At 56.2% G+C, this 14,066-nt stretch overlaps 1 protein-coding gene across 1 annotated transcript in view; it reads left to right on the top strand.

Moving 5' to 3' along the window:
* The window catches only part of znf438 (zinc finger protein 438), a 35,625-nt gene that overhangs the window by 17,769 nt on the left and 3,790 nt on the right, over positions 1–14,066 (top strand). The window contains exons 2-3 of the mRNA XM_030349728.1: positions 2,970–3,061; positions 11,887–12,089. Of these exons, the coding sequence (XP_030205588.1) occupies positions 11,958–12,089 (132 nt within the window). The 5' untranslated portion in view covers positions 2,970–3,061; positions 11,887–11,957. The remainder of the gene's footprint in view (positions 1–2,969; positions 3,062–11,886; positions 12,090–14,066) is intronic.

Below are 14,066 nucleotides of genomic sequence, written 5' to 3'. Positions count from 1 at the left end.
CTGCCTGATGACATCACCGGCGTAATGCTGCACTAATTGTGGTTTAATGGTAGAGTAGAGCGCAGGGCTGTAATCTCCCCTGCCTCACAGGAGAGAGCTCCTTTCTCATGTGGTCGGGGCTAATTCAGGACCCGGCAGCACAGCTGTGAGGCTCCGTGAAGCTGGCTTCTTTTTTTTTCTTCTCTGGATTTTTTATTTTTATTTTTTTTGCTTCTGCTCACGGGTTCAAAAGAAGATGAAATATAATATCCGGTAACATGAAAGGCACCGGGCCTTGTTGACTATGTTCCACAGTGATGTCGGCGACGGTAATGTCCACAGGCGAACAATGGGCCCTTTTTTGATTTAGCTACTTTGGGGAACTTGTCGGGTACTTAAGAGTGCACAGCGACCCGCCGAGCAGAATAGAGGTGTTGCACATTAATATTTAACGCCCATATTTCCCCTGCTCCCGTTGTCAGACTATCAGCCCTAATGGGAAGGGGGCCGGAACTTTCTCCTGACCCTGCTCTCTCGGATGCTCTGATTGGTTTGGCGGCAGAGAGTCGTATGCCACTCCCAGTCTGAGGACAGGGGGGGGGCAGCCGGCTGCCGATTGGTCCAGACAGCACGAGGGAAGGAGAAGCTGGCAGTGTCTTTATGAGTGTTTGTCTCCAGAGTCCTAACCTAATGACATCCACGCTACGACCACAGAAACAACACGCGTACATAGATATACACCGTCAGGACCGCAGAGTTGCTCGCCAGCTTCAGCAAAAGACTCAAGACTCACAACTTCGTTCACAGTTGTGTGTGTGTGTGTCTGTGTGTGTCTGTGTCTGTGTGTGTGCTGTCGGTGTTGACATAAAGAAGAAGATGGAGGGTGAAGATGAGGGTGGCGATGCAGACTCTAGCTCTCAGTACTCTGTCCCTCTTATCCCAGCTTCCCCAGCACTTCCTCCGTGTCCTAAACCCTCAGACGAAGCCTCGATGCTCCTGTGTGGCGGGTGGACCCGACTTGTTAATGTCCGGCAGATTTTCCCCCTGAACAGACCGGCTCTACTCAGTAAGCAGCCTAATGCGTGGCATTCAGGCGCAGCACCGGTGTGTGTGTGTGTGTGTGTGTGTGTGTGTGTGTGTGAGGGGGGGGGGGGGGGGCTCAAGGTTAATCAAAAAGTGCTTCTGATTGTTTTTATGTTTTTGTTTTGGCTAAGCGCTTTTCATCCCATTGCGTCTGATTAGCATCAGGGCGGTTCAGGGCGGTCGGGGAGCTGTCGCCAGGGTGTCCTTCTGGGCGGGGGGCTGGGGGGGGGGGGGGGGGGGGGCGGGCTGGCTCTCTGCATGTTCCCAGCGCGGCACGTCCCACAACGTCATTTCTCAATAATTCATCCGCACTACTAGGGGGTTAATTCTATGGATATGCTCCGTTTTGTATTCTAGCCTCCACCTGATAATCTCGCGTCGGGGGGAGTCTCTCTCTCTCTCTCTGTCTCTCTCAATCTGTCTCTCTCTATGTCTCACTGACTCTCTCTCACTGGCTCTCTGACTGTCTCTCTCTCTCTCAATCTCTCTCTCTCTATGTCTCACTGTCTCTCTCTCGCTCTGTCTCTGGCTCTCTAACTGTCTCTCTCGCTCTGTCTCTGGCTGGCTGTCTCTGGCTCTCTGACTCTCTCTCTCTGACTGTCTCTCTCTCGCTCTCTCTCTCTGACTGTCTCTCTCTGTCTCTCTCCCTGTGATGTGTGCTGCTCTTGGTTCATGTGATGAAGGCAAAGTATTCAGGTGTGTGTGTGTGTGTGTGTGTGTGTGTGTGTGTGTGTGTGTGTGTGTGTGTGTGTGTGTGTGTGTGTGTGTGTGTGTGTGTGTGTGTGTGTGCGGCTCCCCCTCGTCCCTGTTTCCCCTGGAAACAAAGGAGGTGTCAGCGCAAATTAGCCCCCCACCTGTGCACACACACACACACACACACACACACACACACACACACACACACACACACACACACACACACACACACACACACACACACACACACACACACACACACACACACACACACACACACACACACACACCTGAGTGAGCGCGGTGGCAGTAAGCTTAGCGAAGTGCCGCAGGTTCTGCTGAGTCGCACATGAACCCCCCTCCCCCCCTACACCCCCCCCCCCTCCCCTCCCCAGCCCCTCCCCCTTACACCCCCCTACCCCCACCCCCACCCCCCATTCCTGAGGTGCTCTAACAAGCTTGTAGGGAAGAGGATAAAGCGTGTTAACTGAATAATTCACACGCGGGCGAGGAGGAAGTGCTCCTTATTTATTTAATGCCGGCTGGATGGGACGAGCATGGGACGACCCCCCCCCCCCCCACACACACACACACACACACACACACACACACCCCTTTGCTAAACGAGGCCCCGTTTAGTCGCCTTAACGGCCGAGCAAGGAGACGGGCATCAGGAGAGCCAGCGTGGCGGGAACAGGGGTGTGTGTGTGTGTGTGTGTGTGTGTGTGTGTGTGTGTGTGTGTGTGAGAGTGTGTGTGTGTGTGTGTGTCTGCGCGAGTGTGTGTGTGTGTGTGTGTGTCTGCGCGAGTGTGTGTGTGTGCCTGCCTGTGTGTTTCACGTCTTCGTCCAGTGTGTGTGCTGCGTGTGAGACAGGGCGCCGCGTGTTCGCGATCACGGTGCGTACCTTTAGCGTGTCGCCCGCGTCGGACCGCGCGCGGCTACATCAGGACGACGATTAAACGCGTGTCTCCTCCCATCCGTCGGAGGACAGAGGGGGGCGGCCCCCGAAGCACGGCGGCCCCCTGATAACTGGGTCAGGGGGTGAAGGGGCCCAAGGCCTGGAGGTGTGGAGGGGAGCGAGGAGCCTCTTTTGTTGTTGTGCCCCCCCCCCCCCCCCCCCCGGTACGGCGATGCCCTCTCGGCCGCACCGGGATGCTGATTCGGTGCTTTTACATGCTGTTTATTTTGGGGTGTCTTTGATGTGTTTCCAGGGGAGAGCTGAGAGGGAGGGACAGGCCCTGCACCCCCCCCCCCCGCGGCACCCTGGGGGCAGAGTGAAGGAGGAGGCTGAAACACCCATTAGGTAAAAAGTTTCTCCGGTGTTGTGGTGCTGGGTGGGGCTCGGGCTTGTTGTGTGGAGAGGGTCAATGCTGAGGCTTCAGAGGGAGGGGTTGAAGACCAGAGGAGAGGAGGACGTTAGCATCGAAACACTTCTCCTCAGAAGACCTTCTGATTAGTATTATCACTCTCTCTCTCTTTCTCCTTATTTGTTTCGTTGAGGGGAGGACTCTCCTCGTTGGGGGGGGGGGGTGGGGGTATATTGGGGCGGGGGGTTTATCAGGGGAATGGGTTTGTGGGGGGGGGGGGGGGGGGGGGTGTATGCGTGTGTTCGTCCCGGCGTGCCAGTGTGTGATGTGATCGCAGTCTCCCCCGAGAGTGAAGTCCCACGACTTGCTTTGACCTCATTATGAAAATAGTGTGTCTACCGTCTCTGTCCCCCCCTCTCTCTCCCCTGCCTCCTCACTCTCACCCCCACGTCTCTCTCTGTCTCCCCCTCTCTCTCCCCTGCCTCCTCACTCTCACCCCCACGTCTCTCTCTGTCTCCCCCTCTCTCTCCCCTTCCTCCTCCTCACTCTCTCCCCCACGTCTCTATCTGTCTCCCTCTGTCTGTCTCCCCCTCTCTCTCCCCTTCCTCCTCACTCTCTCCCCCACGTCTCTATCTGTCTCCCTCTATCTGTCTCCCTCCATCTCCCTCCCCTTCCTTCTCACTCTCTCCCTCACACCTCCCCCGTCGCCCCCTCTCTCCCCCGTGCCCTGCACTCTGCTCATCTGCCTCATCTTCTCCGTATCCAGTGTTTGCACTGGGTTTAATGTGAGATTAAGAGCTTTGTATAAGTCCCGGCCACGGCGGGAGCCCACCTGCCAGTGTGTCTAATCTACCCCCCCCCCACGCCCCCCGCCCCCCTAATCTTTCATCTGAAGATTGTCTCCAAATCTCAGAAACAATACCATGCCATTGCTCCACCTTAACACGGGGCCGGTCCACCTTAACAATGGACCGCGGGGTTGAGGGCCGTTCCGGACTAGCATGCTGGGCTAGCATTCTGAGCTAGCACGACGGGGTAGCACGCTGGGCTAGCGCGCAAGGTTAGAAAACCGAGCTAGCATGCTAGGCTAGCACGCCGCGCTAGCGCGCTTGGCTAGAATGCTTCGCTTGCACGCTGGGCTAGCACGACGGGCTAGCACTCTAGGCTAGCACACTGCGCTAGCACTCTGAGCTAGCACGCTAGGCTAGCAACGCTCTGTCCTGGCTCTCTCGCCGGCCCGCACCGCCCACGCTCCGTCCTCCGTCATCCTCCTTCCTCCTCCGTCCTCCTCCTATCGGTCTGCGCGCGGAGACGGGTCTCGTTAGCGGTGGAAGCAGCGCTGGGCGGGGGTAACGGTCGCTACGGGGCCGGGGATTGGTCTTTGATGGTGTGTGCCTCACCCCGGCGGCGAGCCATCAAACACACCCCTGGCTCCCGCTCAGGCCCGGCCCAATTAGTGAGCCGTCTGACGAGGGGTCCAGCCCCGCTCCCTGTTTAGGTGTCCGGCGTGTTTGTATCAGCCATTAAGCGCAGGTGCTTAAGGTCCGCTTCCCATCCCGTCTCTTTTATCTTCCTTAATGAGGAGGGGGGTTAGCTGAGGCTTTATGGTTGGAAGTTACTGGATCCCGTCTTGACGCTGTAGAGATGAACGGGAGGTTTTTTGCTGTTTTGATGACTTTTGCTGTCGTTTTTTCACACCTGCTTCTGGGTTCCTCAGAAGGCCCATCGAGGCTCCACCAGATCATCTGCTCCACCTCCAGCTCTTTGTACGTCATCAGCTAGTTGTGTCTTTCTCCACCCGTCTGTACGCCTTCAGGTTGTTGTATCTTCCTCCCCCTCGTCGTGTACCTTCCTCCACCTGTCTGTACGTCTTCTTCTGCTTGTTGCATCTTTCTCCACCTGCCTCTACGTCTTCATCTAGTTTGTATCTTCCTCCACCTCATCTTGTATCCTCCTCCACCTGCCTGTACGTCTTCATCTAGTTTGTATCTTCCTCCACCTCATCTTGTATCCTCCTCCACCTGCCTGTACGTCTTCATCTAGTTTTTATCTTCCTCCGCCTCATCTCGTATCCTCCTCCAGTGTTTCTTCAGCTTGTGTTTATTGTTGAGACGCCAGCGTTCCTCCTACCCCACGAGGAGAAGGAACGCTGCCGTCATCTGCATCCTGTTTGATCTTCTCCGGGGCCCTGGGATCAGGCAGTCATTAAGGAAGGTAGCGCCTCCCCCTCTCCCCCTCACCCTCTCCCTCTCCCTCCCTCTCTCCCCCCTCACCCCCCTCCACCCAGACTCTGCCTTCCCTCTCGTCTTTAGGCTCACAGGGAGGAGGAACCTGCCTGTGTGTTTCTTACCTTGCCACTGCCTGCCCCCCCCCCCCCCCCGGGGGTGAATGCCAGAACGTGGCCGTGTGTCCGTCCTTCACCGCCCAGCGACTGTACTCGTGTGTGCGTCGGCGCTACGGTGTGTGTCTCGTCCTTGTGCGGGGTATACACAGCCCCACCCCCCCCCCCCCCCCTCTCCCTCGTAAAACAAGCCTGCACTTATCTCTCCTCTCCTCCTCCACCTCGGTGTCTCTGGGCTGGCCGTGTCCGTGAACCTGCGCTAATTAGCATCACGCTGTTTATTTACTCTCTGTCGGGAGGGAGCGCTCCGCATGCAGGCTTAAATCTAGAGCGAGGAGGAGGAGCCACGCGGCCGCAATCAAAGGCTTGGGAGAGAGGGAGGGAGACAGGTGAGGGAGGGAGACGGACGGACGGACAGAACATGGCAGAGGTGGAACATTAGTTATACGTTTGGGAGACATGCCGGAGGCTCGAAATATGACACAGAAACGCAACCCCCGAAAGAGTTAGGTAAGCACGGGCGAAAAAATGTGTCTGGAAATCTCGTTAACAAACGCCTGATCAGAGCGGAGGAGTCTTAATAAGATGTTGTCTTCCTCCCCTCTGGCTCTGAGCCCGCTCTCACTAGGGATCTGTACGTTGTGTTGTTATTGATCATCAGAGCCAGGAGGTAGTCAGACTGAGTTGAGCTCCACAGGCGGGGGGGGGCAGTGGGACTAACATAGGTCCTTGGTAGAGGGGCCCCTGTGAGGCCTGAGAATGTTCTACTAATGCTTACTACTTTAGATCAAATCTGTGTTCGTAAAGGGGGCTTCTTATCATCATCACAGCTCATCAGCACTGCCTGTAGTGAAGGTAGGTTATGAAATATACTGGGATTCAAATGTTGCACGCTGGCCTGGTTAGCAGCTGGAGGAACTACTCCGGACGGAGGTTTGACTTTCTCAATGGAGACGGTGTGAAAACGTACCGTGTGCGGTCAGTGTGGTGTTCTTGTGGTCCTCCATGGGCCGGCAGCTCTGCTTTGGACTGGACTCACCCCAGCCGCTCCATGTTTTGGCTCCTCCCAGGACCCGGAGCAGAGCGGTCAGGATCGGAGTGCTTACTCCGGCTGGATGTTAGAGAGTTGGGTGCTGCTGGTGGTTCAAGAGATACAACATTCAGGTCTGGTGTCATCGAATGCACGTGGAAGGGGTTAGATGTTGACAAGGAGTGATCTGTGTTTGTTGATCCCCCCCCCCCCCCCCCCCCGGCCTACACACACACACACACACACACACACACACACACACACACACACACACACACACACACACACACACACACACACACACACACACACACACACACACACACACACACACACACACACACACACAGCGCTCTCCGCCTGTCTGAACCCCGGCTGCCATGCCGTGTCGCCCCTTCTCCTCCGGCGCACCCCGGCCTCTCGACTACTCTTTGGAGCCGTTTGACCTATCGCGAGCGCTAAATGTCACGGCGGAGGTAAAGGTCGGCTAAAGGTTTAGCGTGGCTGGCACACAGCGCTGGAGGCCGACAGGCCCAAGGTGCTAATAGAACAGGCAGGGATGTATGTACTGTACACGCGGACCCCACTGTTCAAGGTGGAGGTCGCCCCTGTGGAGGGCGGGGGCATGTGGAGAACATGGTGCTAAGAGTCTTAACGTTTCTACATCGTGTGTGTGTGTGTGTGTGTGTGTGTGTGTGTGTGTGTGTGTGTGTGCCCCCCATCTCCCCACACCCCTCGTACACACTTATTGTATGTTATACGTCCTGGCACTTAATCTACGCACTTATGGTGTGTTGGGCGTCCTTGCGCTTATAAATAGTACTTAGCATTGTGTAGCGTCTTATCCTAGCTATCTTTGTTGTACAAGGGGAATAGGTTAACCTAACAATCGTTAGTGCTTGGCACTTGGCTCTATGAACATCCTTACTGTAAACGGAACATATTGTAGTTTCTCTTTCTTTCTGACACTTATTGTAAGTCGCTTTGGATAAAATCGCGCGCGTGTGTGTGTGTGTGTGTGTGTGTGTGTGTGTGTGTGTGTGTGTGTGTGTGTGTGTGTGTGTGTGTGTGTGTGTGTGTGTGTGTGTGTGTGTGTGTGTGTGTGTGTGTGTGTCATCTGGCTTGCCTTGGAGTGAGGCGTAATGATTGAGGACGTGCCAGCTCACCAGGAATGACTCATGACCCTGTTGGACATCGGGTCAAAGGTTGTTGATTGTCGGAGGTTTAGGGCGTCCTGCGGGCGTCTGTCTCCCGCTGGGTGCTGAATATCAAATGAGACGTCTCCCGACTGTTACAAAGCAGTTCATTACGAGGGTTAGTCACATGTGCACCAAACAGAAATGGAAACGAAAGGTTTGATGAAACTCAATAAGATCTTTTAAAAACACTGTGCCCCAGATGTAGAGGGTTCTTACCCTAGATGTGTGGGACTGGATCTCCTTATGTCAGACAGTGGGGGAGGGGGGGGGGGGGGGGGGGGTTCTGATCAGCTTCAGCATTTCTCCATCGATTCATCTGCATGTCCTAGCAGGCCGGAGCAGCGGGCTCCTAATTAGAATGGATTTCTCCTGGGCATCGATCTGCTCAGGTGACAGAGGATGACAGACGTGGGTGCGTGGGTGTGTGTGTGATATGATAGCCATTTTGTTTTGTTGAGCCCTTTCTCTTGCAAGCCCCCTTTCTCTGGTTGTCGTCTTAAAGGGTTAAATATACTGTCTATCCCACTGTTTGTTTAGGATTCTCTCTCTCTCGCTCTCTCTCTCGCTCTCGCTCTCGCTCTCGCTCTCTCTGAAACAAGGACTTCTGCAAACACTGATTTCATTTTCTCCCTGACTGCCCTCGCTCCTTGGAGGCAGGATTAAAAAAAAAAAAACTGTCCGGTGACACGCACACACCTGAGGGTGAGGGTCTTCCGTCCCAACAGGGGAAAGATGAGCAGTTTTTAACGCTTCCAGGAAGCCGGCGTCTAGCTCAGATTATCCCCCGGGTTCACGTGAGACGACTCGGGAGTGGTTTGTTTTTTGGGGGGGCTAACGGACGACGGGGTCCTCCCGCCTTCACCTCGGCTCCGGGACGCTTGGGGAGGAGAGCAGGGGGGTGAACCCAAGGTGCTCCCCCACGCCTCCTCCCTTTGTCCTCCCCTGCCTCCTCCCTCTGTCTCCCCCTACCTCCACCCTCCATCTTCTACCTCCACCATCTCCTCCTCCTCCCACCTTCTCCCCCTCCTCCCACCTCCTCCCCCCTCCTCCCCCTACCTCCTCCCTCCACCCAGCTCTGCCTCCTCCCACTGTCTCCCCCTCCCTCTGCCTTCTACCTCCACCTTCTCCCTTTGCCTCCTCCTCCTGTCTCCTCCTCCTGCCTCTGCCTCCTTCCTCTGCCTCCTCCTCCCTCTTCCTCCTCCCCCCTCTGCCTCCTCCTTCTGCCTCCTCCTCCTCTTCCTGTCTCCTCCTCCACGGCTGAGACGCACCCAGCACGCCATTGGCTGTCTTTGTGGAAGTGTGTGTGTGTGTGTGTGTGTGTGTGTGTGTGTGTGTGTGTGTGTGTGTGTGTGTGTGTGTGTGTGTGTGTGTGTGTGTGTGTGTGTGTGTGTGTGTTGGCTGGGGAGGGGCTTATGACCGCTGGACATGACTTCTCCTGGCCAGCTGGCCAAGGCCCCCCGTGGTGTACCCCTTATCTGGTCGGGATCTGCTTTCATCTGGGCTGAGGACCCAAGGGGACAAACACACACACACACACACACACACACACACACACACACACACACACACACACACACACACACACACACACACACACACACACACACACACACACACCATTCCAGACCCCCCTCCACCTAGCCCTATCTGTAAGTCCCAGATGACTGGCTCTCTCACCCCCCGAGTGATAAGATACCCCCTCCCCCCCACAGCCTAACGTTCATCCTCTTTGTTCTGCCTCGGCGTTCCCGTTTCTCCTAATAACATGAACTAACACCAGACCCAGTTCTTTAGGGATGATTATGGTCCCACGTTCACGTGACACAAGGGGGCTACAGACCCGTTCCGTCCTTGCGGACCCCGCCTGCCGCCACCGCCAGGGACGGACGTGCGCCTCCCAAAGACTTTGACCTTCCGCTCAGACGACGCAGTCGCAAGGGCTGCGATGGGTACGCTCACTAAAACGTTGAAGCGTCTGCGTGGTCCTCGCGTTGTGTGAACGCGGCGGGACCATAATCAGCCCTTTAGCATGTTTGTGTTGTTGTGACGCACACCTTGTTGCCCTGCTCACGCCCCGCCCGTTGTGTGACCGCAACGCAACCACGTGACATTTGACCACCGCACACTAACCTAACAAGTCAGGCCCGTCCGCTGCTGTTTGACGATACCGAAGTCCTCATCACTGGCTCTTGACAGGTCAGGAGCTGGGCTATCATCTCCCCAGCGGTCAGGGCCTTAACATCATCAATCCCGGGGTATCTCAACCCTGCTCGGGCTGCATGACCCACGGCCAGGGCAGTGTTTAACCCCAGGAAGTCATGCACGGCGGGCTGGACCCAATCCCTCCTGCCAGACTCGAGGCAGCTCTGTGGTTGGTCAGGTTAACGTACGCCGTCGGGGTTCTGACCCGCGCACTGATGAATAAAGAGATGGAGCCCAAGCAGCATACTGTCTGCCGAGTGTTGGGCGCTCCCCACAGAGCACCACAAAGACAGCCTCTCTCCGCCCCCCTGCGGGGGTCCGAGGAGAGGAGGCCTCTGTGTTTACTAAACCCACCCCTCGGCGCATCTCTCAGGTTTCAATGCTCCAACCCGCGGTGGAGCGCGATTGGAGCGTGACCCAAGTGACGTGGCGGGCCTCCTCTGAGATGATTGTAGGTCTGAGCCCCACCTGTGTAAACGGTTTCACCGGTGAGATGGCCTACTGTCAGGGCTAGGCTGGAAATGAGAGGGAGAGGAAGATGAGTGTAGGACTGATTCATCTTCGTGAAGTGTTCCCATCCTTCCCACACTTATCCACTTCTAGGTTCCCAGCGCCAACCAATAGATGGTTCTGGTGTGACAGACAGACAGACAGACAGACAGACAGACAGACAGACAGACAGACAGACAGACACCAAACAGATCCACACACACACAAACGGTACCACCCACACACATAAAACAGAACCACACATAAAACAGAACCACACATAAAACAGAACCACACACACACAAACAGAACCAGACACACAAACAGAACCACACACACACACACCCTCGAAAAGAACCACACACACGCACACACCCTGTTCTGGGGTGCATTCCAGCCCGCCATCCCCCAGGTGGGCGCTGCGTTCCAGCGCTCTGCCCTCCTGTTCAACCCTGACCTGCTCCAACGTCAACAGAACCTCACCTTTCACCCCACTGCCTCACCACACCGCCTCACCTGATTATCTGGCTGTGTGGAGCTCTCTCTCTCGCTCGCTCTCTCTCTCTTTCTCTCCCTTTTGCTCTCTCTTGCTCTCCCCAGGCTCTCTCTCTCTCTCACTCTCTCTCTCTCTCTCAGGACACCCCACCCCCCTCCCCCCCCTGTGTTTCGTGCCCCATCCCTGACCTTTGACCCCAGTCAGATTAGAGCGGCTGGCGTTTCAAAGCCAGCAGCAGATTGAGTAGCATCTCTGACCTCTGCGTAGCTTCCCTCCGCGGCCCGCTAACTCATTCTCCATCGGCGCGAGCGGTGAGGCCAGCACACGCTTTCTTTGCGGGGGGGGGCGCCATGGCAACAGGCCAGGCGGCTAGGCTAAATGCTATCCAAGGTAACGTCTATAAAGTGCTCGCCAGGATCTTGCTGCGTTTCCCGAGGATAAACAGAGAGTCCATGTAGGGCCTCTCTCTGATAGGCTGATGAAGGCACCCCTCCTCTACGGCCCCCTCCAAAGTGTTTAGATCTTGGCAAAAGATTTTGGTTATTAATTTTGTCATTGTTTACGGTTTTAGATTTTCCCTTTTTGGCCAAACCCAAAGCATAGGTGGCTCCCAACTCTTCTTCTTAAAACAGCTTTCACCGTTGCGGTATTAAAGTGACACCTCCTCTCACACACGTCAGTTCACACCAAAACAGCATGACAAACTGTCTCGACCACGACAACAAGCCTGGCCATTAGGGGGGGTGTGTGGGTGTGTGTGTGTGTGTGTGTGTGTGTGTGTGTGAGAACCTAGCACTTGTTTCTCTGATCAGAGAACCGCAGTCTTTCCATGAAGTAAAACAGTGTGGTGCTAGAAATTCAAGAATATCACCTTCTACCCAGTTTGAACCGAATCCATGGTGGTTCGATCCCTGGACCTCTGAGCTGCGGACCTCTGGTTGTAGCGGTGTGTGTGTGAAGCTCTGCCGGAGCCCAGCGGGGGGGTGGGGTTCGCCGGTGGTTCCTCCACCCAAAGGCCTGACGCGCTCTGAATCAGACACCTCTTCCTGGGCCTTGTTTTGAAGGGCACGGTGTCGCGGCGCTGGAGAAGCTCTACCGGGGCCCGGCGTTGGCTCGGGGTGTGTCTGAGCTCAGCATGTCTTCTTCAGCCTGCGTGGAAATGAGTGTCGCCGTATCGTTTCCATCGGTGGAGGTCTGCAGACCGTTCCGAAGGCAGGCGGCCACGCCCCTCACGGTCGACGCTGGGCCCAGTTGGTCGGTCCTTCAGGTACAGACGGTCCGCAGTAAGGGGATCCACACCCACCTCCTCGGAACTGTGGGGATAATCAATGCTTGACGGTGTTGGAGCTACACCGTTTACTCTAGCGTGCCCGACTATAAACGACGGCAAGCTGGGGATGATCAATCTTCTCCTCCACCTATAGCCACCTCCCCCTCTACCTCCACCTAAAGCCATGCCCTCTCCCTCTACCTCCACCTACAGCCATGCCCTCTACCTCTACCTCCACCTAAAGCCATGCCCTCTCCCTCTACCTCCACCTAAAGCCATGCCCTCTCCCTCTACCTCCACCTAAAGCCATGCCCTCCCCCTCTACCTCCACCTAAAGCCATGCCCTCTCCCTCTACCTCCACCTAAAGCCATGCCCTCTCCCTCTACCTCCACCTAAAGCCATGCCCTCTCCCTCTACCTCCACCTAAAGCCATGCCCTCTCCCTCTACCTCCACCTATAGCTATGCACCTCCACTCTACCTCCATCTATACCCCCCCCCCCATCTATAGCCACATCCCCCTCCACCTATTGCCCGCCTCCCTCTTCCACCTATAGGCACACCCCCCCCCCCATCTACCTCCACCTATAGCCACCCCCCCCATCTACCTCCACCTATAGCCACCCCCCCCCCCCCCCCCTTTCCACCTTTTGCCACACACACACAGCCCCCCCCCGCCTCCCCCTCTAGAGGTTTCCGTTGCCACGGTTCCCTTCCAGTGCCGCTGGGCAGGCCTTCACAGTCGGGCTGGAGCCAACCGCCCAGAGCGAGTAGCGGCTCGGCGCTCACGGAGCCGTACCGCGGCGGTGGTGCTGTGTAAATAATCCTCCTCGGAGCGCGGAAACACTTCCAGCTGCTCCACAACGTTCATCTCTCTCTCTCTCTCTCTCTCTCTCTCTCTCTCTCTCTCTCTCTCTCTCTCTCTCTCTCTCTCTCTCTCTCTCTCTCTCTCTCTCTCTCTCTCTCTCTCTCTCTCTCTCTCTCTCTCTCTCTCTCTCTCTCTCTCTCTCTCTCTCTCTCGTGTGGGAGCCAAGCACACCGACACACAATCAGCATTCTGGTTTTCTCTTTCCCCCTTCTCGGAGAATAATATTTATTTTTCGAGCGTTTTTCCATTTTGCGTTCGGATTTCTAGATTAGCATTTTTTGTGAGATTGATATCACGGAGCGAGGCTGAGACAAAAGGCCTGAATCAAAGGTCCTGCTGCCTGAGGAATATCAGATCAACAAACACACTTTCAACCCCAGAATCTGGTCACCATTAAGCCCATTCTGAGCTTTCCATCGGCGTGGCCCATCGTGATATATGATCTATAATTGATATAATTGATATGACGCCACACATCCGTCACTCGCCCACATCGTGATGAACGGCCGCGCCCTGAGCCGGCTGATTAACAGGACGTGCCTGAGAGCTGGGGCGCTGGGGCGGCCCGGGCCTCGCAGGCCGGCTCAGAGCGAGAGCGGTGGGCCGTACCGTGTTGTGCAGCCCCTCCCCGTGCATCACAGAGGACGGCGTCTGTGATCCGGTCAATCCCGGCTTTGCAGGGGGGCTCAGTCTGACCCCCGGCCCCCCCCCCCCCCGGACAGATATCGGAGAGGGGGCGGGTGTCTCCTCATCCTGGGGAACTCCTGCCCCCGGGCGGCGTTCACGCTTCCCCGGCTGATCAACGCAGGAAGTCCTGGTGTGTAAGGGGGGGGTTAACAAGGGGTTAGGGTTAACAAGGCGGCCCCCCCGCGGAGCCGACAGCGTGATTCCTGGCTGCACACGAGTCCAAATCAAAGGGGGCGCTCTGTCAGCCCTGGGGGGGAAGAGAGAGAGAGAGAGAGAGAGAGAGAGAGAGAGAGAGAGAGAGAGAGAGAGAGAGAGAGAGAGAGAGAGAGAGAGAGAGAGAGAGAGAGAGAGAGAGAGAGAGAGAGAGAGAGAGAGAGAGAGAGAGAGGGAGGGGTACGACTACAGAGAGACATTGTAACA

Source organism: Gadus morhua, chromosome 23 (genome assembly GCF_902167405.1).
Source record: "Gadus morhua chromosome 23, gadMor3.0, whole genome shotgun sequence".
NCBI classification, from domain to species: domain Eukaryota; kingdom Metazoa; phylum Chordata; class Actinopteri; order Gadiformes; family Gadidae; genus Gadus; species Gadus morhua.
Note: the sequence above shows the minus strand (reverse complement) of the source record. Positions and strands in the feature narration are given on the sequence as shown.